General features: G+C 43.3%; 1 protein-coding gene across 3 annotated transcripts in view; it reads right to left on the bottom strand.

Moving 5' to 3' along the window:
• LOC129705222 (RNA-binding Raly-like protein) overlaps positions 1-19976 on the bottom strand; it is a 546381-nt gene that overhangs the window by 180885 nt on the left and 345520 nt on the right. For all 3 annotated transcript variants that reach the window (XM_055648693.1, XM_055648694.1, XM_055648695.1), the window contains exon 4: positions 454-529. In XM_055648693.1, the coding sequence (XP_055504668.1) occupies positions 454-529 (76 nt within the window). The remainder of the gene's footprint in view (positions 1-453; positions 530-19976) is intronic.

Raw genomic sequence — 19976 nt, 5'->3', positions numbered from 1 at the left:
CAGAGAGAGGCTTTCAGAACTGCAGGTCCCTGCTTTAAGTGGGAAGGTGGTAAATATAGATAAAGAGAAACATGCTGATCCTTTCTCTTTTAAATGAATGCTTTCATGTGCTGGCTGCACATGGAGTGTACTCCACCAGAGAAAGCAATTTAGAAACTAATTGCAGTTCATAAATTATCTTCCTACGGCACAGAGCTGGAGAACGGAAGTCATTTTTCATATTTCTCTTTGTTTGCTTAAAACACTTTTCCTCCCCCCACCACCAACTGATTGGTTGCCACAGTAATCATAAATCAATTTGTTTTGCTAATAGCCAGGAATCAAGATTTGCTGCATTGACCACAAGACACCTTATTCTGATGATGAAAGATTGCATCCGGATCAAACCAAGACTGTGCTGACGCACCATGGAGCAGGGTACATGACAGCATTTATATTCCATGTTGTACTCACCCATACAAAGCACTGATGGGTCGCTTCTGTCCTGCCTTGGGTCGATATGGTTTGGGATCCCCGGCCATGCTTATATCTGCAAGAACACACAGGCAAGAGCAAAATGATTGCGTGACTCATTATTTCCGTGCATATTTGGAACATCCTCCCATTTCAATGGTGGTGGCCAGCCGGGTAAGTTACTAGATGAATAAAACCGGAGATCAGGAAGAAAGACTTCGGAGACCCAAGTTCAAATCCCACCACGGGCAGCTATGGAATTTTAATTCAGTTGTTCATCTAAAATTACAAAGTACAATTTTATGTGAAAATTACTGGAGTGTTGCAAAGACCCAAATGGTTTATGAATGTTCTTCAAAAGAGGGGATCTGCCTATGTATGTGACCCCACATATATCCCATTTGGATGGTGCTTAAATATCCACAGAAATGGCCCAGTATGCCACATTTCAAGGGTGAATAAATCGCTACATCCCAAAAGAATGAAGAACAAAAAACCTCCCTCAGTGTTCGGATCAGTTTGTGAAATGGGCCAAGGTTAAACCAAGAGTCTGACTGCAGCCACTACTTTATAAGTAGCTGTCCGTCCTCTCCTGAGCTCAGGGGGCAAGTGGTCAATCTCTGGTTGCTGACTTTGTCTGCACCTAACATCCCAGGGCATCGGAATTCCAAATCTCTTCCTTCACACCCCACCGTCAATTCAAACTCAGCTCATGCCCAAACCTCTGCGTATGTGCCTTGGTGACAATCTTTGCCTGTTGAGACATTTCTGAACCTCCAACACTGTGGGAATGAAAGTTGCTGTTATAAGGTTTTAATGGTCCCAGCAACCGAAATTACACAGCAATCGACCCGAAACGTCAACTATTCCTTTTCTCCGGAGATGCTGCCTGACCCGCTGAGTTACGCCAACTTTTTGCGTCTGTCTTCGGTGTAAATCAGCATCTGCAGTTTCTTCCTGCACACTACATGTTTACACATCTGTTGTGCTGCTGCAAGTAAGAATGTCACTGTTCCGTTTCGGGACAGGTGCCAATAAAACACTCTTGACCCCTGAGTTGAGTTTATTGTCATGATCAAGAGCCGACCTGACACGGCCGCTGATGTCTCTGATGTTTGATGCCAGATTCTATTCCACAAGTGAGAGGGTACCTTGACGCTGACTATCCACAGGTCACTCTAAATCGGAGGGTCTTCCACAAGCTGAGCCAGACCCAATGTGTAGGGCACAGCAACTCTGGCTGACTTTCTTCATAGGGAAGGATAGAGAGTTCAAGGACTCTGCAAGCTGACAGCATTCAAAAGTAAAGCTAATAGATTAATCACAAGGGATTTCACCAATTTAACTCTCATTACCTTTCATATAAAGTCATTAGATTTCAGTGAAGAGTAATTTGTGTCAGATTTAGTTGGAGATTAATTACCAACTTATTATTTGCTACTACTGGGACCGCAGTTCTCTTTCCTGTGGTTTGCGGCTTCATGCAGGAGGTAATTCACTGGAGCTCACTTAACTCACATTGGCATCCTGTCTCATCTACCTGGACAGGCGATCTCAACAATGGGGACTGGAACCAAACCAAAAAGGTAAATGAAGTTGGCCATGCGGAGCCTCAAACCCACCCTACTGTTCAATATATCCTCTGGGCCTCAACTCTTCTGTACCAGTTCCCGTTAATCCTCAGTTCCTTGAACTTTCAAATACTTATCTATTGTATAAATTACTTAAACATTAACGTAGATAGCTGGTTGGTGGGATTTCAGATCACACCAAGAAGGCTGGAGTTGCGGACTATGAGGCAGGCTGTCAAAGTATACAATATGAATATGAATAGGGATATGAATCAGCTACAAAATGGGCAGAGAAATAGCAAATGGAGTTTAATCCAAGCAAGTGGGAGGTGTTAAACGTTGGGAGGTCGAATGTAAGGGGAAAATATGCAATTGATGTAACGTGTCCCGTAACAGCATTGATGTACAGTTGGATCTTGAGGTCCAACTCCACAATTCCTTGAAGTGGCAACACAACTAGATGTAGATAAGATGGCATATAGTATACTTCCCTTCATTAGACGGGGCATTGAGTAAGAGTCAGGAAGTTATGGTGCAGCTTTATGGGACTTTGGAGGCCTCATTTACCAGAATGACACTTGGATTAGGGGATATTAGCTACAGGGAGACACTTGGATTGTTTTATCTGGAATACAGGAGGTTGCAGGGAGACCTGATGGAAGTATATCAAATTATGAGAAGCATAGATAGGGTAGACAGTCAGGACCTTATACCTTATTCCAGGATGGGAAAAAAAAACAAATACTTGAGGGCATTGCTTTAAAGCCTGAGGGGGAAAGTTTTAGGGAGATGTGTGGGGCAATATTTTTACACAGAGAGTGGTGAATGCCTGGAACATGCTGCTGGGAGTGGAGGTTGAGGCAGATTCAATAGTAGCATTTATGAGACTTTTGAATAGGTGCCTGATTATGCAGGAAAAGAAGAGATATGGTTTGTGTGCAGAAGGATAAGATTTGGTCTTGGCATCATGTTCGGCACAGACATAGTGGGCCAAAGGGCCTGTTCCTGTGTTGTACTGCTTAGTGTTGTGTTCTAAGGGTTCAGATTGAAAACCTTTCGGCAATACTGCAATGGAGACAAGAAACTTGTTGAGATGCATAGAGGTTGGGGGTGGGGGGACGATATCTCTCTGGTAGGGTAAAGCAGGGTGACTGTGGGGATAATCTGTAACACAAGGTTATCTGGTCAATGAGTGAATTGGAGCAGTTAGAGAAGAGTATAGGGAGTTGCAAGATGCAGACGGGAAGACATGCTCAGGCTGAGCACAGGCTCCACTGCCAGAGGGGAAAAGGGTAAATAAAAACTAAAAATACAAACAAACGGAGGTAAAGTCACCATTGGGCGACCACGGACAGAGAATTTGATCTAAAGTTGTGCAATTTAATATTGAGTTCTGAAGGCTGCAACGTGTCCAGACAGAAGATGTCGTGTCTCATTGTAACAGTGCAGATTTTTCCCTTTTATAATTAACTTTAGCTCCTTTACCAAACTACTGGCTGCAGACAACCTGACGCTGTGTTCCCTCAAGAGCTTATCTTTTAAATTAAGCTATTAATTTGTCACTGTGTTGCTACCATCACCATCCACCTCATCCCCCCAGCTCTTGACAAGAGAAGAACTGGGACGAGTAGCCGGAAAGCCCTCATTGCCTCTTCACTCTTTCGCATGACACTTCATTAAACGCTGACACCTTATTCCAAAGCAGCCCATAATTGAGTGCTCCTGTGTCCCCTGGAGATCGTAAGCGACTGGCCAAGCGTTGCCTCTCCCAAGGCACAGCTCTGGAATTCTAGACTCCAAGGTCAGGGAGTCCTCCAGATAAGGACTAGACTTTTGATAGAGAATAAGTAATTCAAGTATAAGTGTGTCGCTGAGCAAGGGAACAGAGCTATGCAATCAGAGGGCAGTCATTTAAAACTGAGGTGCATGGGTTTCTTCTCTCAGAAGATGTGAGAATCTGGAATGGTAGCATAGGCTGAATCATTAAATGTATTTAAGGCAGAGATGGATAAATATTTGAAAGGTTGAGGAGTTGAGGGTAGTGGGCACAGAAAAAGAGTTGAGGCCAGCCTGGGTCAGCCATAATCTTACTGAATAGTGGGGCAGGCTTGATGGGCCAAGTGACTGAGTCCTGCTCTAATTTCTTGTGCAAATTATAATAATTCTCTTGCTGGGTGGTTCAAGTACTCGTCTTCTTAAATGCTGTCAGTGATTTTGTTTCCACCTTGTTCTCAGGCAGTGTATTTCATGTACTCACCACCTTCTGGGTGAAAAGCCCCCCTATCCTATCCCTTACCCTAGATCTATGTGCTCAACATCCATCAGCCTCTGATATTGGGCAAATACTTCCACCAGTCTACTATATCTATACCCCTCATAATGTTATGTACCTCAATCATATCCCCCTCTTAACCTTCTCCCTTCAGGGAAAACAGACCTAGCTTTTCCAGTCTTGCCTTATCTATCTATCTATCTATCTATCTATCTATCTATCTATCTATCTATCTATCTATCTATCTATCTATCTATCTATCTATCTATCTATCTATCTATCTATCTATCTATCTATCTATCTATCTATCTATCTATCTATCTATCTATCTATCTATCTATCTATCTATCTATCTATCTATAAAACTCAAATCCATCCGACGTCCGCCTGCAGTATGGATCCCTTCCTGCCTTTTGTTTCGTTGACGGCTGCTCCTTCCTATCAGCTTCCAACACACTTCGAAACAGTGTTGCAAGACAGGAACACTGAACTTTTCACTGCTGCAGCAGGCAGGGAAGGTGCAATTGAGGGAGGCAGGGGAGTGCTGGAAACTTACATTTGGCAACGGCTTCAGTTCCATTGGAGGAGACGGGTGCATGGTGGAATATTGGGTTGGGGGAATCACACCATTGGGGGAGCAGACCCAACGGGTCTGCACTTGGTCTAGTTAATATATAAAACTCAAATCCATCCGTCTGCCTGCAGTACGGATCCCTTCCTGCCTTTTGATTCGTTGACGGCTGCTCCTTCCTATCAGCTTCCAACACACTTCGAAACAAAGTTGCAAGACAGGAACACTGAACTTTTCACTGCTGCAGCAGGCAGGGGAGGTGCAATTGAGGGAGGCAGGGGAGTGCTGGAAAATTACATTTGGCAACGGCTTCAGTTCCATTGGAGGAGACGGGTGCATGGTGGAATATTGGGTTGGGGGAATCACACCATTGGGGGAGCAGACCCAACGGGTCTGCACTTGGTCTAGTTATATATTAAAACTGTGTGGCTGCCGCCTGCCGCCTGGCGTCCGGCTGCCTTTCTGCCTTTTGATTTGTTCCATCGTGTGATGTCACAATGCCCAATACTCGCAGATGTCCAATTGGAATGGATCCATTTACATGGACGGCTGCTCCTTCCTATCAGCTTCCAACACACTTCAAAACAAAGTTGCAAGACAGGAACACTCTGAACTTTTCACCTCAATGGGATATCACAGCAAGTGCTTCAACAGGAGGGGGAGGGCCAATTGGTATTGCAATTGGAACTGCTGCAGCAGGCAGGGCAGGTGAAATTGGATTTTTTTTAAATCCACTGCTGAGGGAGGCAGGGGAGTGCTGGAATCTTACATTTAGGAACGGGTTCAGTTCCTTTGGAGGAGACGGGTGCATGATGGAATATTGGGTTGGGGGATCACACCATTGGGGGAGCAGGCCCAACGGGTCTGCACTTGGTCTAGTATATGTATATAACTGAATTGCTCCATACCGGAAAACATCCTGGTGAATATCCTCTGCACCCTCCCCAGCGCTTCTCACATCCGACCGATGGTGCTGATGGAACTACATGCAGAACTCCAGCTGAGGGTTTACCATGGTATCAAAAAGGTGGAGCATAACCGCCCTGCTCTTGCATTCAATGCTCTGACTAGTCTCACTTCTGCTAAATTAAAAAAAAAATCTGTTTCAAGGCAGTTTTGTTGTTCGTTGTGTTTCCGTTACTTTTGACTGTGTACAGTCTGGAAATGCAACTAAGTTAAAAAGGAAGAACAATTGTTCTGTCTCACAACAACAACAAAAACTTTGTGTCGTCTCAATGACTTTTCTTGCTGAATTTGAGTCAGATGTGATTGGTGACAATCAACTGATCCCTTTGTCCTGAGACATTTTGTGAGAGGACTTTGGAGAATCTGGGTAATTGGACAAACAATTTCAATGTCAGTTGCTCCTTCATACAATGCTGTCAATTTGCATGGTGAGGTCTGATTGAATGAGAATAGATATTTTGTTCCCCAAACATAAAGACTGTTCACTTTGATGAATTCCTTTTCAAAGAATGTCATCACCGTGAGATGCCCGTAGCTAACCATGCTGAAGGAAACCGCCTGTTCTGCTGACGCTTAAATTATTAGTTGTAGAGAGACTGTAAAGTGAAACTGTGACTTCAAATTTCTATTAGAATCAGGTCAGCTGAAAAATAAGCCTCCTGATTACCAGAACACAGTTACAAACACAAATCATTTCACAATCGATGAAACAATTACCTTAATGGATTGGATACTTGAGCAACATAGAAACCGTAATTCTCAAATAAAAACAATGGCATTGATTCAGATGCATGAATTTGTACGGGTAAGCCTGGAAGGTGATCTCATTGGATATGTACTTCATTCTCAAGGGGCTTGACGTGGTGTATGTGAGGTTAACGTTCCCTCTGGGTGGAGTGTCCAGAATCAGGGTTTGGGTCACAGTTTCAGCATAGTGCCGACAAGAAATGTCTTCACTTATTGGGCTGTGAATTTGAATTATCCTCCTGGGAGGCCTGTGGGGGCTCAGTCTCGAGGCAGAGATAAATAGATCAGTTGAGGAGTGAAAGGTAAATGCAGGAAAGTGGTGCTGAGGTAAAAGATTAACCCTGATCTTGTGGAGTATAAATAGGAAAGACTAAATGGTCTACTCATGCTCTTGTTCCTATTTCTTACGATTACATTTAATAATTAAAAAAAACTGTGTGTTGCAGCCATTGTTGAATAGTGAGGAGTTTGACAACTTTTTTTCCAAAGGGCAAGATCTTGCAATAAAACAGTTATCGTCACCATATATGAAGACTAGCTGAGAGACAAACATTGGCTAAGATACATGGCATGAAGTCTTCCTGTTCTTCTTTAAAATTCTGCCATTGAAAAATTTTAGTTAAAGGCGCCTTCATTTAAAGTTGAATCAGAAACAATATCTCCAGTGATGCAGCTTGACCTTGAAGTCCTTGAATTATTGGCAGATATTGGAGAGAATAATGTCAGCCGACAGCAAGCTCAAGATTTGAATGAAAGGACCAAGGAAGGTGAGAAGAACTTTAGATCAGCATAGATGCAAAAAGCTGGAGTAACTTAGCGGATCAGACAGCATCACTGGAGAAAAGGAATAGGTGACGTTTTGGGTCGAGACCCTTCTTCAGACCCTCAGGTTGAGATCCTTCTTCTGAAGAAGACTCATCACCGATTCCTTTCCTCTAGAGATGCTGTCTCACCCGCTGAGTTACCCCAGCTTTTTGTGTCTATCTTTGGTTGAAACCAACATCTGCAGTTCCTTCCTACACATTGGATCAGCACAGTTTGGTGTGGGGGCTACCAGTGGGAAAGGTAGAGGAGAGGGCGGTGGTGGTGCTATCGCACGCATTTGGTTTCAGAGGTTCTCACAGTTAAGTAGAAAACGATACTAAATATTCAATACTTAAATAATGATAGGAAATGCTGGAGATTTCCAACAGAATAGGTAGCATGCGTGGAAAGGAAAAAAATACCTGATGTTTCAGGCCCATGTGCTGTCAGACAGCAGAGTCAACCTGAAACCTCAACTCTTTCGCACCCAAAAATCATGTCAGACCTTCTGTGAGTTGCCATCATTTTCTATTTTGGTTCAGATTTCTAGTTTCTGCAGTTTTTGATATGTGCCATTGTAATATGCCATTATATACATTCTTGTAGTGGCCTTGACGAGGTCAGGAAAAGGTAATTCTCCGATTTATTGTCTTTAAAATGTTAAATGTGCTATCGTGCAGACAGTCCCCAACCCCATGTTTGCCCTTATTGAATTTTAATCTCATTGCCTGACCCGTCCCTTTCCCACCCTGGCTCTTCGGCTCCTTGGTCCATGGGCAAGGTGAAATCTGCACACTCACAGGGCATTGAGTGGAACTCATGTTAGCAATACCCATCTGATCTATACGCCAGCATACCGCTCCGCCACATTATTCCATGTACATTCACCAAGGATAGACTACTCTTGCGCTCACACCCTCCTGCAACAAGAAATACCTGCAGGTGTGATGAAGGTAGGTTCCATTGTGTCCTTCAAGAGGGAATTGGACACATACATGGTGGGGGAAATCTGGTGAGCAGAGCCAGTGATTTGGTTTGGTAGAACCAATATGAACACAATGGGCTAAATGGCCTCCTTCGGTGCTGTAATGTCTCTATGACTAATGGGAAAGGCGAATATACTGTTTGTCTTCCCGTTCAGCTGCTCTACCTGTGTAGTGACATTGTGATTTGTACACAACGACATCTCTCTGAACACCAACATCTTTCAAATATACAACATTTATAAAATGTGATCACCTTCTCCACGGCCAACAATGCCCCGCTATGGTCTTCACCTTTCCTTGATTGGCGTTGCTGGCTTTGATTTGTCCTTTTGCATTCTTTTCATTCATTTGTTCTTTGAATCTTTTCATTTCTCTAGTTTCCGCTCCCCTGACTCTCAGTCTGAAGAAGGGTCTCAAACCAAAACATCACCTATTCCTTTTCTCCAGAGATGCTGCCTGACCAGCTGAGTTACTCCAGCATTTTTGTGTCTAACTTCGGTGTAAACCAGCATCTGCAGTTCCTTCCTACACATTTAAACAATGGTCTTCCTTTCCATTTTTTTCCACTTACTATAAGTGGATGACTTAACCTTTTTACAAATGAGATTGAGCCTGCCACGTCCTTGCCCATTCACTTTGACTGTCACTGCAGAGTGCTGTTGACAGAGCGAACTACATTTGTTTGAAATGAAACCATGTATGAATTAGCTTTGATCAATGGGCAGGAGTAAAAGCAACTGGGTTTTTACATCATTCCAGCAGCTTTCTAGAGAGAACAGCTGTCTATTTCCAAAAGTTAAAAAATAACTTGAATTCAAATTCCCTAAATGTGAGGCGGAATTTAAAATTGTGTGTGCTCCGTAGTTATTCCTGGATTTTGCATTAATAGTCCAGACACATCGCTACTGTATCAGCAGAATAACAAAGGGCTCTGAACACAAAGTTCAACAAGTGAAGCAAACAAGAAGCTGGTGAAAACCCTGCTGTCGCATTAAAAAAAAAATTCCTGGGTTAAAAATAAATCGATGTGAAGTATTGTTGCCCCATTGACAGTCCAGCAGAGCTCCGTTGAGGCCGGGGTGAGTTGTGAGGTCTCGAGTTGTGAGGATTCTCTGCTGGTTGAGAATGACGTGCAGCGCTGAAGCAGCATGAGGCAGAAGGCACCAGAGAGTTATGCCGACAGATTTCAATGAGGTAAGAGTGGAGAATAATTACCAGCATGGGGTAATTGGGCTGAATGGCCTGTGTCTGACATGAGAAGCATTGAGCTGTCAAACCAGCACCTGGATCAATGTGCTCCTGATGTCTCATTCCCCATGGGTTTGTCATCCTTCTGCTTCTTACCAAAGTGCTCATCCACACAAACATTCAGCCTATGGTCTCATTTGGTTAGTCTGATCCACCCCCAAACAGCAAGCTGAATTAGCACCCTAGTTTGACTTCAACAGAGAGTAGATTTAGGAAGGGTATAAACACAATTAGTCCTGGTCACAGAACCACATAAAGAACCAGAGAGCAGTACAGCACAGGAACAGGCCCTTCAAACCACAATGACCATATAATGTCATTAATTTAATCTCTTCTGCCTGCACATAATCCATGTTCCTCCATTCCCTGCTTATTTATGTGCCCATCTAAAAGCCTCAAACCTTACTACTGTATCTGCTTCCACTATCGCCCCTGGCAGCATGCTCCAGGCACCCTCATTCAGTGTATAAAAACCTGCCTTGCACATCTCCTTTAAACTTCCCTCATCCTGCCTTAAAGCTATGCCATCTAGTCTTTGACACTTCCACCCAGGGTAAAAGGTTTGCACTTTCTATCTATGTCTCTAATAACTTTAGATTCTTCTATCAGGTCTGCCATCAACCACTGGCATTCCATACAAGACATTCAGAGTTTGTCCAACCACAGAGACAAGCCCACTAAGTCCACAACAAGCATTCGGCATCCAGTTACACTAATCCCACGTTTCATTCTCCCCCCAATTTTCATCAACCTCCCCCCCCCCCCCACCGCCCCAGACTCTACCACTTACCCGCAAATTAGGGGCAATTTACAGAGGCCAATTGACCTATTGACCTGCTAAGGTCTTTGGGATGTGGGAGGAAACCGAAGCACCAGATGAAGCCTACTCAGGAAACACAGGGAGTACGTGCAAACATCACTCAGATAGTGCCGGATTGTACTAAGGTAACTGGCACAGTGAGGTAGTGGTTCCACTGTGCTGCCCTGATCCTGTTAGCTTTCTGCAGGTTGGAATAATATTCGCCTCGATGGGGAAGTGAAGCCCAATCCAATCTTTGTTCAACACTTTTTCCTGTGGTCTCAGTGCGGTGGAGAGTCTGGGGTTGAGCTGCGGCTGAAAGACAGCAGCATCATCACATCTCATTCAGAGGTTGCGTCTTCAAATACCACTCAATGGACTTTAGCACCAAACTCTCAGGACGTTGCTCCACTGCAGTGATGAAAGAGCTCTGCACTGTTTCAGCCCTGACCTCTGGATATACTGGGCCAACAGAACAATAACTAAATCCCCTGCCAGTCTTTTAATGAGAATTGATCCTGAACCAACACCTAAAATGGCCAATATTAGTGGCAGGATTTTGCTGTCCCATAGCATCATGCAGCATGAAAAGAAGTACTTTGGCCCAACCTGCCACGTCAATCATGCTTTATAATTGAGCTAGTCCCATTTATCCGTGTTTGACCTGTATCCCTCCTATCCATCTATCTATCTATCTATACTAATACTAAAACTCTCATCTTGACCACTTCTGTTGTCAGCGTTGTATTTAAATTATCGCAAAAATGATCCCCCATAGCGCTATGATTTTTTGCTACCTTACTCACCTGCAAGTAAAATAAGTTTTTTTACAATCGGTGAAATAGTACAAAAGTTATGAAGGTTTAAAAATCGTAAAAACCGCCCCTTCCGGAACCCGCTGTCAATAACGCGGTGAGGCCTACCATGGGAAAAAGATTTTGAGTATCCATGCCTTTACACTCTAACCCGCTTGGCAAGTTAATTTACATGCTCGCTAAATATGGAAATATCATTTACATACATGGTTATTAATGGTAACTGTGCAAGGTTTGCTATTAAACAGTCTCAAAATTAAAACCCATAATCAAAGTCAAATTACTGAGTCATGCTCCAAATTGCTACTTTCAGGAATTTACTGACTTACAAAGCGATACGGCAGTCAGTGATTTGTAGCGCATGTTCTGCAACACAAATCTTGTGGTATTCTGGTCAATTCATTTCATTGCCAACTCTTGTGTTATCCTACTCACCATGCTCCCACAATGCAGCAAGGACCATTGGCAAAGGATCAGCAAAGGGGCGATTTCTTTCCTCCCAAACCAGATACATAGAAGGCGGCTGTTTGGCTCACTTTTTTAAACAAAGGGTGGTGGGTATATGGAATGTACTGCCGTTGGAGATAGTTGAGGCAGACTCTATCACAACATTTAAGAAACATTTAGATAGGGACATGGATAAGACAGGTTTAGAGGGATACGGGCCAAATGCAGGCAGGTGGGACTAGTGTAGATGGGTCATGTTCATCGGTGAGGGTAAGTTGAGCTTGGTCTCTCACACACGCCCGTCAATTCCCCCAATTCTCCAACCACCCCCCTATATTAAGGGCAAACTACAGTAAGCAATTAACCAGCAGGAAACTGTAGTTGTCATGCAGTCACAGGAAGAACACATACATACACCGTGTGGCGCCAGCAATGGCTGCCTCGCCAACAGTCTCTGTCCTTTCCTTCTTTGTTGTTTGTTTGTATGTGTTAAATGTATGTTTTTAGTGTTCTTTAGCTTGTTTTATGTGGGGGGTTGGGGGAAACTTTTTCTAATCTCTTAGATTGCGGAGATGCGATTTATTTCCGTATCGTATCTCCGTCTGCACTGTGGCCTAACGTCGAGGAGTTGGCAGCTTTTGCTGGAGACCGACTTCGAGAGTTCCACGGCGGGAGCCTGTGGACTCAGCATCACGGAGCTCGTGGTCCCTGTTGGGGATTGACTTCGGGGCTCCAACCGCGAGAGGCCTCCGGACTTTAAAATCGCGGAGCTCTTGGTCTCTGGTTAGAGACCAACTTCGGGAACACCAAGCCGCAGGTGTTTCGACCGCCCCGACGCGGGAGCTTCGATCGTCCTGACGCACGGTCTTCGACCGCCGGCTGCAGGAGCTTAGATAGCCCCGACTGAGGATGGTTCGATTGCCCCGACCGCGAGAGAATAAAAGAGGAAGAAAATTGGACTTTATTGCCTTCCATCACAGTGAGGAACGTGGGTAATCCGCTGTGGTGGATGTTTATGTTAACTTGTATATAGTTGTGTGTCTTGTTGCATTTTCTTTTTAGTGCGGCTGCATAGTAATTCAAATTTCACTGTACCTTAATTGGTACATGAGACGATAAACTGACCTTGAAACCTTAAAACACTTCACTCAGTCAGCATTGGAGGTCAGGATCAAATCTGGATCATTGACCCTGTGATGCAGCGGTTCCACCTGCTATTTTATTGTGCTTCCCCGATAATGGCCGCATCACATGTCACAGATCAGACAACTTGAGCGAAATCAGCAATCAGACTTTGGATCTTCTGGAATTGTGGTGGATAAACGATTATCATCTTGTGTTATCTGTATATCTATCTCGTGTTATCTGTATAGCATACCTATCTAGGTACACTAAATGCAGAAATAAAGTTACATGTTTATGCTCATTAGATATAAGTAAATGTCCATACATATGTTTATGAACTGTGAAAATCTACAAAGTTTAATTCATTTTTTAACTTATGTATGCAGTTTGCTTAACATGTACAAAATAGCAGTAGTTAATATATTCTATTTATGTAGAACTATCAAGGAATGAAAGGACTATTACGCAATTAAAATCATTATTAATTATGATTTTTAATCAGAGTGAAATAATGAGAAAATGTCATTATTTTTGAATGATGTAACAAAAATGTTTGTCTTCGAATTTTGGATTATCTTGTACACTGACAATATATCATTTATGGCTTTAGAATATTGGTTTCACGCCCATGCACTGAAATAAATTCTGGCTCACTATAATTTTTCACTCTTGTGGCTGCTTGAGTGACAATATTGACTGAATATTAATCCTTACAAACAGCACTCAGCAATGGACTTCCCTCGCTCAACATGAGGCCTTGTTTACAAGTATCGACCATAGTCTGCAGTCAAGTAGACTTTCTTGGATTTATAATAAATGGAAGCACACACACATACAAACAGCTTGCACATAAATCCCAAATAATCACCTTCATACACACCCTAATTGTGCACACCCACACACGATTGGTCTCAATTGGAGCAAATATTAAACTGCTGACAGGACTCGGAGGGTCAAACAATATCTGTGAATGCAGACGCTGCTCAATCCGCTGTGTTCTTCCAGCAGTTTCATTTTTAATTCAGATTCCAACATCAGCAGCCTCTTGCATCTCTGCTCTCAACTACATTCTTTCAGAAATTGGGATCGCTCTCACCTGTTGTGCTATACAATACGTGCGGGGACTTGGTAATGGTCTCAAAACAATGGAGCAACATCATTGATGGAATATATATGTATTTATCCCTCCATTACAGGCACTCATTAATGGTCCAACTTGAGACCAAAGCACATTCATTTGATTTGTCAGATTGGGGTCACTATGTGTAAGCAACTGAGTGGAGCTCGATTTGATCTGTTTTAGAAAGGGCAATGGTTGTTTCCTGTTCTGTGATCCTCACAAAAATTCAATTAAGTGAGTCAGGCATTTTCTGCCCTTTACAAATCCACAGTGAATATTGCTTATGCACTCATCTCTCTCTGAGTGCTCACATATTTCATCTCGCAGGAGTTCAAAGAATAGCTTTCTGATGCATATCTCCGCTCATGAGGATATAGGGAGGCTAAATGAGTGGGCGAGATCACAACCATTGGAATATAATGCGGAAACATGAGGTAGTCCGTGTTGGTTAAAGATGTGTAAACTATTTTGTAAATGGTGAGAGGTTCGGAAATGTTTATGTTTCAAAATGTCCTTCCCCTTAAAGAGCTAGCATGCACGGAAAGCTAAGGTGGCATAAGGTTGGAAAGGAAAATGGCCAGTTGGCCTTTATTAAGAGGGGATAGATGTCTTAGTTAAATTAGATTGGGCATTGTGTATAGTTTTAATGTCAAAGTCACACAGAGATAAGCATGGAAACAAGCTGTTCAGCCCACCAAGTGTGTGCTGACCATCGACCACCTATTTATACTAATCCAACATCCACAGCTCCCCTCAATGTCTTCCAGTAGGGTCGGTTTACAGTAGCAGATCAACCGACCACATCCTTGGGATGTTTATCGATTTATTATTGTCACATGTACCGAAATACAATTTAGCGTGCTATCCAGGCAGATGATACCATATATGAGTATGATCATGTAGTACAGAGAGCGTAGAAAGAGAAAGAAAAGATAGCAGAAGATAGTGTTACAACAACTAGAAAGTGCTGATTTTAAAAAAAAGTGCAATATCGCAACAAGGTAGATTGGGAGATCGGGAATATAAGAAGTCAGTTCAAGGATGACAGAGGAAACCTGCATGATCACAGGAAGAATATGCAAATTCCATACAGCACTGCAATAGTTCATTTTTCAGTACATGGCCATCTGCCATTTTAGAGGACTTATGTGCCCACCACAAGGTCGTGGTCTAGAGACACATAAAGACCAGATTGGGAAACAATGCCAGATTTCATTCCCTGAAGGATATAAACTAACCAGATCAATTTTTAAGACAATCTGGCAGTTTTAGTATCATTATTACTATTGATAATGTTTTTACATTTTACATGATTAAATTAAATTCCACAGCTGCCATGTTGGGATGTGACAAGCAGACAAGAAGGGTCTTGACCTAAAACGTCACCCATTCCTTCTATCCAAAGATGTTGCCTGTCCCGCTGAGTTACTCTAGCATTTTGTATCTAACTTTGGTTTAAACTCTGTGTAAATATAGGGATTTCCAAACAATTCCAGAACTGATTATCAGTTCTACTGAGTTTTTCTGTAACAACTGCAGCAATCACTACAATGCAGTTTGGTAACTGTTAAGGCGTCTTGGTTTCCAAATCCAACGCAGAGAAGGATAAGAGCAGAAACCACAAGGAAACTCCACAACAAAAAGCTTCCCTCCATCATACACATTCGCCATCCAGCAGCATATCATCACTGTTGTTGGCTCTGGGCCCTGCATCTTCCTAATTCACTCTGTCACTGCAGGCTGGGTGATCACTCAGTTCACTAGAGTGACACTGAGCTTCCTGATGGCCATCACCTTGATTCTCCATTGCACTCTGATCGCTCCCACTTTCTATAGATGCATCATAGACAGCATCCTATCCAGATGTACCACAACTTGGTTTGGTAACTGCTCTTCCCAAGACCACGAGAAATTGCAAAGAGTTGTCGATGTAGTCTGGTCCATTGCATTGACTCAATCTCCATTTCATGCTGCATCAGAATGCAGCCAATATCATTAAGGACCAGTCACATCCTGATCATTATCTCTTCTCCTCTGCCTCACTGAGCCAGTTGTTGTAACATTAAGAGACAAAGGCTTGAAATTAACTTCCCCATTGTTATCAGACTCTAAAACGGATCTCTTGTATATGATGAATGGTTTGGCTCGATCTTCCAATCTACCTCATTGCAGACCTTGCACTTTTTTTTGTTAATCTGCACTTTCTCTGTAGTTGCAATGTTCTATTCTGCATAGTTTTCTTTCTCTTGATAGACAAACAGTATGGTATGATCTGCTTGGATAGCATGCAAAAACAGAGTGTTTCACTTTGTCTCGGAATTCGTGGCTATAATAAACCTATATTACATTTGTGCTAAGAGTCATCCATTTGTGATATAGTTCAGATTTTCTTTCTCCAGTAGTACTGCCTGGCGCACTGGTCATGTCCCACTTCTCTAATATGAACAACACATGATGCAGACAAAACGCAACATTTGCCTACCCAAGAGTCCCTCTCTCTCTCTCTGAGTGACACATCGCTCACCCTGCCTTTTCTGTGCTGTGTCACCTCTTCCCTTTCTGCTGCTGAACATTTGTCACCTTTAAATCTTTGTCATAACTATCAGATCAAGAACACGGTTCACCACAAGCAGAATAGCCAGCCTGAAGAAGTTAATTAGTTAGTTAGGCCTGTTACTAAACTGGAGGTTGCTCTGTCAAAAGGCATGTATTGCTTTAGTAAATCACAAAGGATGGATTAGTAAATCACAAAATTTGCTGTGACACCATGTACAACCCAAGGTAAAAGCTTGTAATCTACGCCACACTCGAGCCTAAATTATAACATAAAATGAGCTCATGCATAAAATGTGTACAAGCATAGTCGCATGTTCATGGTCACCATTTAATGGAATAGGAGCCATTGCTGCTGAGTTTGCTTGAAGCCAGACACACATCATCACTCTCTGCGCATCTGACGAAGGGCCACACATTTGGAACATGCGGGCGGCACGGTGGCACAGCGGTAGAGTTGCTGTCAAACAGCGCCAGCGACCCAACTCAATTCTGACTTTGTGTCCACATCCCATTCTGATCTGCATCTATAAGGCTCACAGGTTCATTGGACGGCACAGTGACGCAGCTGGTAGAGCTGCTGCCTCACAGCACCAGAGTCCTGGGTTCGATCCTCACCTCGGGTGCTGTCTGTGTGGAATACACACGTTCTCCCTGTGATGGACACAAAATGCTGGAGTAACTCAGCGGGTCAGGGAGCATCTCTGGAGAGAAGGAATGGGTCGGGACCCTTCTTTAGAGATTCTCCCTGTGATTTGGTGGGTTTCTTCTCGGTCTCAGAAGAAGACCCGAGTCTTCAGCTTCCGCCAAAATCTCGATGGTCAATTGACCCCTGTAAAATTGCCCTCGTGTGTAGGGAGTGGATGCAAAAGTGGAATAATGTAGAATTAGTGCGAATGGGTAATCAATAGGCAGCGTGGATTCGATGGGCTGAAGGGCCGGTTTCCATACTGTATCTCGAAAATTAAAACGAATGTTTGGCTGGCATTTACCTACCAACCAGATTAAAAAAAAAACACTTTTCCACTGATGAAACAGATGTGAAATAGCAGCAGGAAGGATGTGAAGTTTGCTTCGCTCACCTGAAAGCAAGTACTTGAAGAGTGATTTCCCACAGGGAGCCCAGTGGGCAGTGAGACTCAATCAGAAAGTTAATTACTGTAAATTTAAGAGGGCTTTTTTATTATTCGGTTTCCGAAAGTGTTTTAAAATTTAATTGTGTACGATGGTGAACCTAATCAAGCAATCACTGATCTCTGCAGTAAATCCAATCTCAATGCTAGAGAGGGTTACAGCTCCTGACAGGGGTCCCCACATTAGATAGGAGGTCCCGGCGCCAGACAGTAATCCAAGTGCAGACGTCAGTCTAGGTGCCGGACAGCGGTTCGATCCCAGCCAGCGAGGTTGCCAGTGCCAGGTCTGAGATCCAGTGCAACGCAGGGAGTTCCCACCATCAGAGAGACTTCAGTCGAACCGCGTAATAAGTTAATAAAATCACTTACCATTCTTTGAAAGTGCAACACAATGGTGCAGATAATAGACCCACTGCCTCTCAGTACCAGGGATTTGGGTTTAATCCTGACTTTAGGTACTGTTTGTGTGGATTTTGAATGTTCTCTCTGTAACTGGTTAGATGCTCCGGTTTCCTCCTGCAGGCTGGTGGGTTTGAGTTTAGTTTATTGGTCAGCAGAAAACAGTTAACTGGCCACTGTAAATTGCCACAAGTTAGTAGGTGAATGGTAAAACCACGGGGGAAGCTGAGAATGTTCGAATAACGTAGGTTTAGTGTAAATTGGTGGTGGGTCTTCGTCTGACTTGGTGGGCTGATGGGCCTATTTCAGTGCTGTATCTCTCCATGACTGGATGGCTGAGCTCAACGGAGTACAGGCCCAATCTGCTTACTTTCTGTTGATAAGACAAACCTAGTTTCAGAGGTAACTGTGTGGGAAACTCACACACCCTCACTTCTCTGCAGACACAATTTTCTGGAGGAAATTAAGCAATCCTGCTGGATCCGGGAATCCCAAGACACGGTGCATTTGGTTGTTCATGTTGACAGCCCAAATGTCACTGGGATGACAGCAGAGATGATTGGACTGGAGGTAATGAACTGATGATCTGCACAGGCATGGAGCAGACCGGTTTACTGCGACATACAACTACATCCAAACCAAACGCCCACGATAACAAGTAAACCAGCAACTGCATCAATACAGCATGAACATCGATAAGAGATGCCAATGAAACATCTGTTGCAGAGACAAGATGCAGATGGTATCCCTGTCGCCATGGCAGTCTGGGGCTCTTGATGTATGACTTTCCTGGCGTAAAAGAAAGCCAGCTGAAGTCTTGTGGGCAATTGGATGAGGGCACATCCCTCCTAGGTAGTGTCATCAATCTGCCCAAATTGGGAGCTCATAGCCATGAAAAATATCATAGATGTGACAAGAATATTTTTAAGGCAGAGCTCGATATATAACCGATACACAAAAGCGTGATAGTTTGTGGGCCAAGTACTGGAAGATGGGATTAATATGGATAGGAGAGCGTGGACATGGTCTACTGGCATTGTTTGATAATAGTCTCATGTACCGAGATACAGTGAAAAGCTTTGGTGGACTGAATGGCCAGTTTCCAGGATGTACGACCATGAGGGATGCGCTCCTTGTGCGGGTTTCCCTGCGTCGACCGTATTGTACCCAACACTGTTGTACCACGCCCAATATCGCCATCACTGGTTGGCAGCCTCACATGAAACTGGCACGGACCTTCCCACTTTGGTGGGGATTTTCAGTTGCATTACAATTTCTTGGACATTATATTCAATAAGACACTATATGGTAAATTTGAGTCACAATTAAGAATAATTTACCACCATACAACTGCTTATTACACTATTTATCAAGTCGAGGAAAGGCACCAACTACTACTCTCATTATAGCATCCTTTCTATTCAGTGAAGAAGTCTGGCAGGCCTTGCTATTACCTGCTAACAGATTATATACCTAAATGTCAGAATAATGATATCAGCCCAGGCAATTAGGCTCCGAAATGTATGTCGAGTGAAAGGCATGTTAATGAAATGGCTGAGAATCACGGCTAATAGTCTTAAGCTCCTCAGCTTGAGCGAGAAGGCACATTTTGTATTATTTGTTCTTCCCATTCTCTTATCATTAAAGAAATGAGCCAAGTCTTAGCAATAAAAAGAGAGGCTATTAACTTAAAATAAAACTGAATAACCTCCGGTGAAGGAAACTGCCTCCAAAAATTGTTCAGCCTTGGTTAACTGGTGGCTGATGAACTGGAAAAGAATAAGCAGGGTTTAAGCCTCAGAGTAACCAGGTGATAGACACGTACAAAAACACTGAAAATGCTGCAAGAACGCTGCTGTTCAAGCAGCTTCTGTGAAAAGAGAAACCAGTCAATGTTTTAGCTCAGGGACCCTTCCCCAGACCCGCAGGAGCAGTGGAGGGTGTAGTTTTCAAAGCCAAGCTGAGGG

Source organism: Leucoraja erinacea, chromosome 17, assembly GCF_028641065.1.
Source record: "Leucoraja erinacea ecotype New England chromosome 17, Leri_hhj_1, whole genome shotgun sequence".
Classification (NCBI taxonomy): domain Eukaryota; kingdom Metazoa; phylum Chordata; class Chondrichthyes; order Rajiformes; family Rajidae; genus Leucoraja; species Leucoraja erinaceus.
The sequence above is the reverse complement of the archived record's forward strand: the minus strand, read 5'-3'. Positions and strand labels throughout refer to the sequence as shown.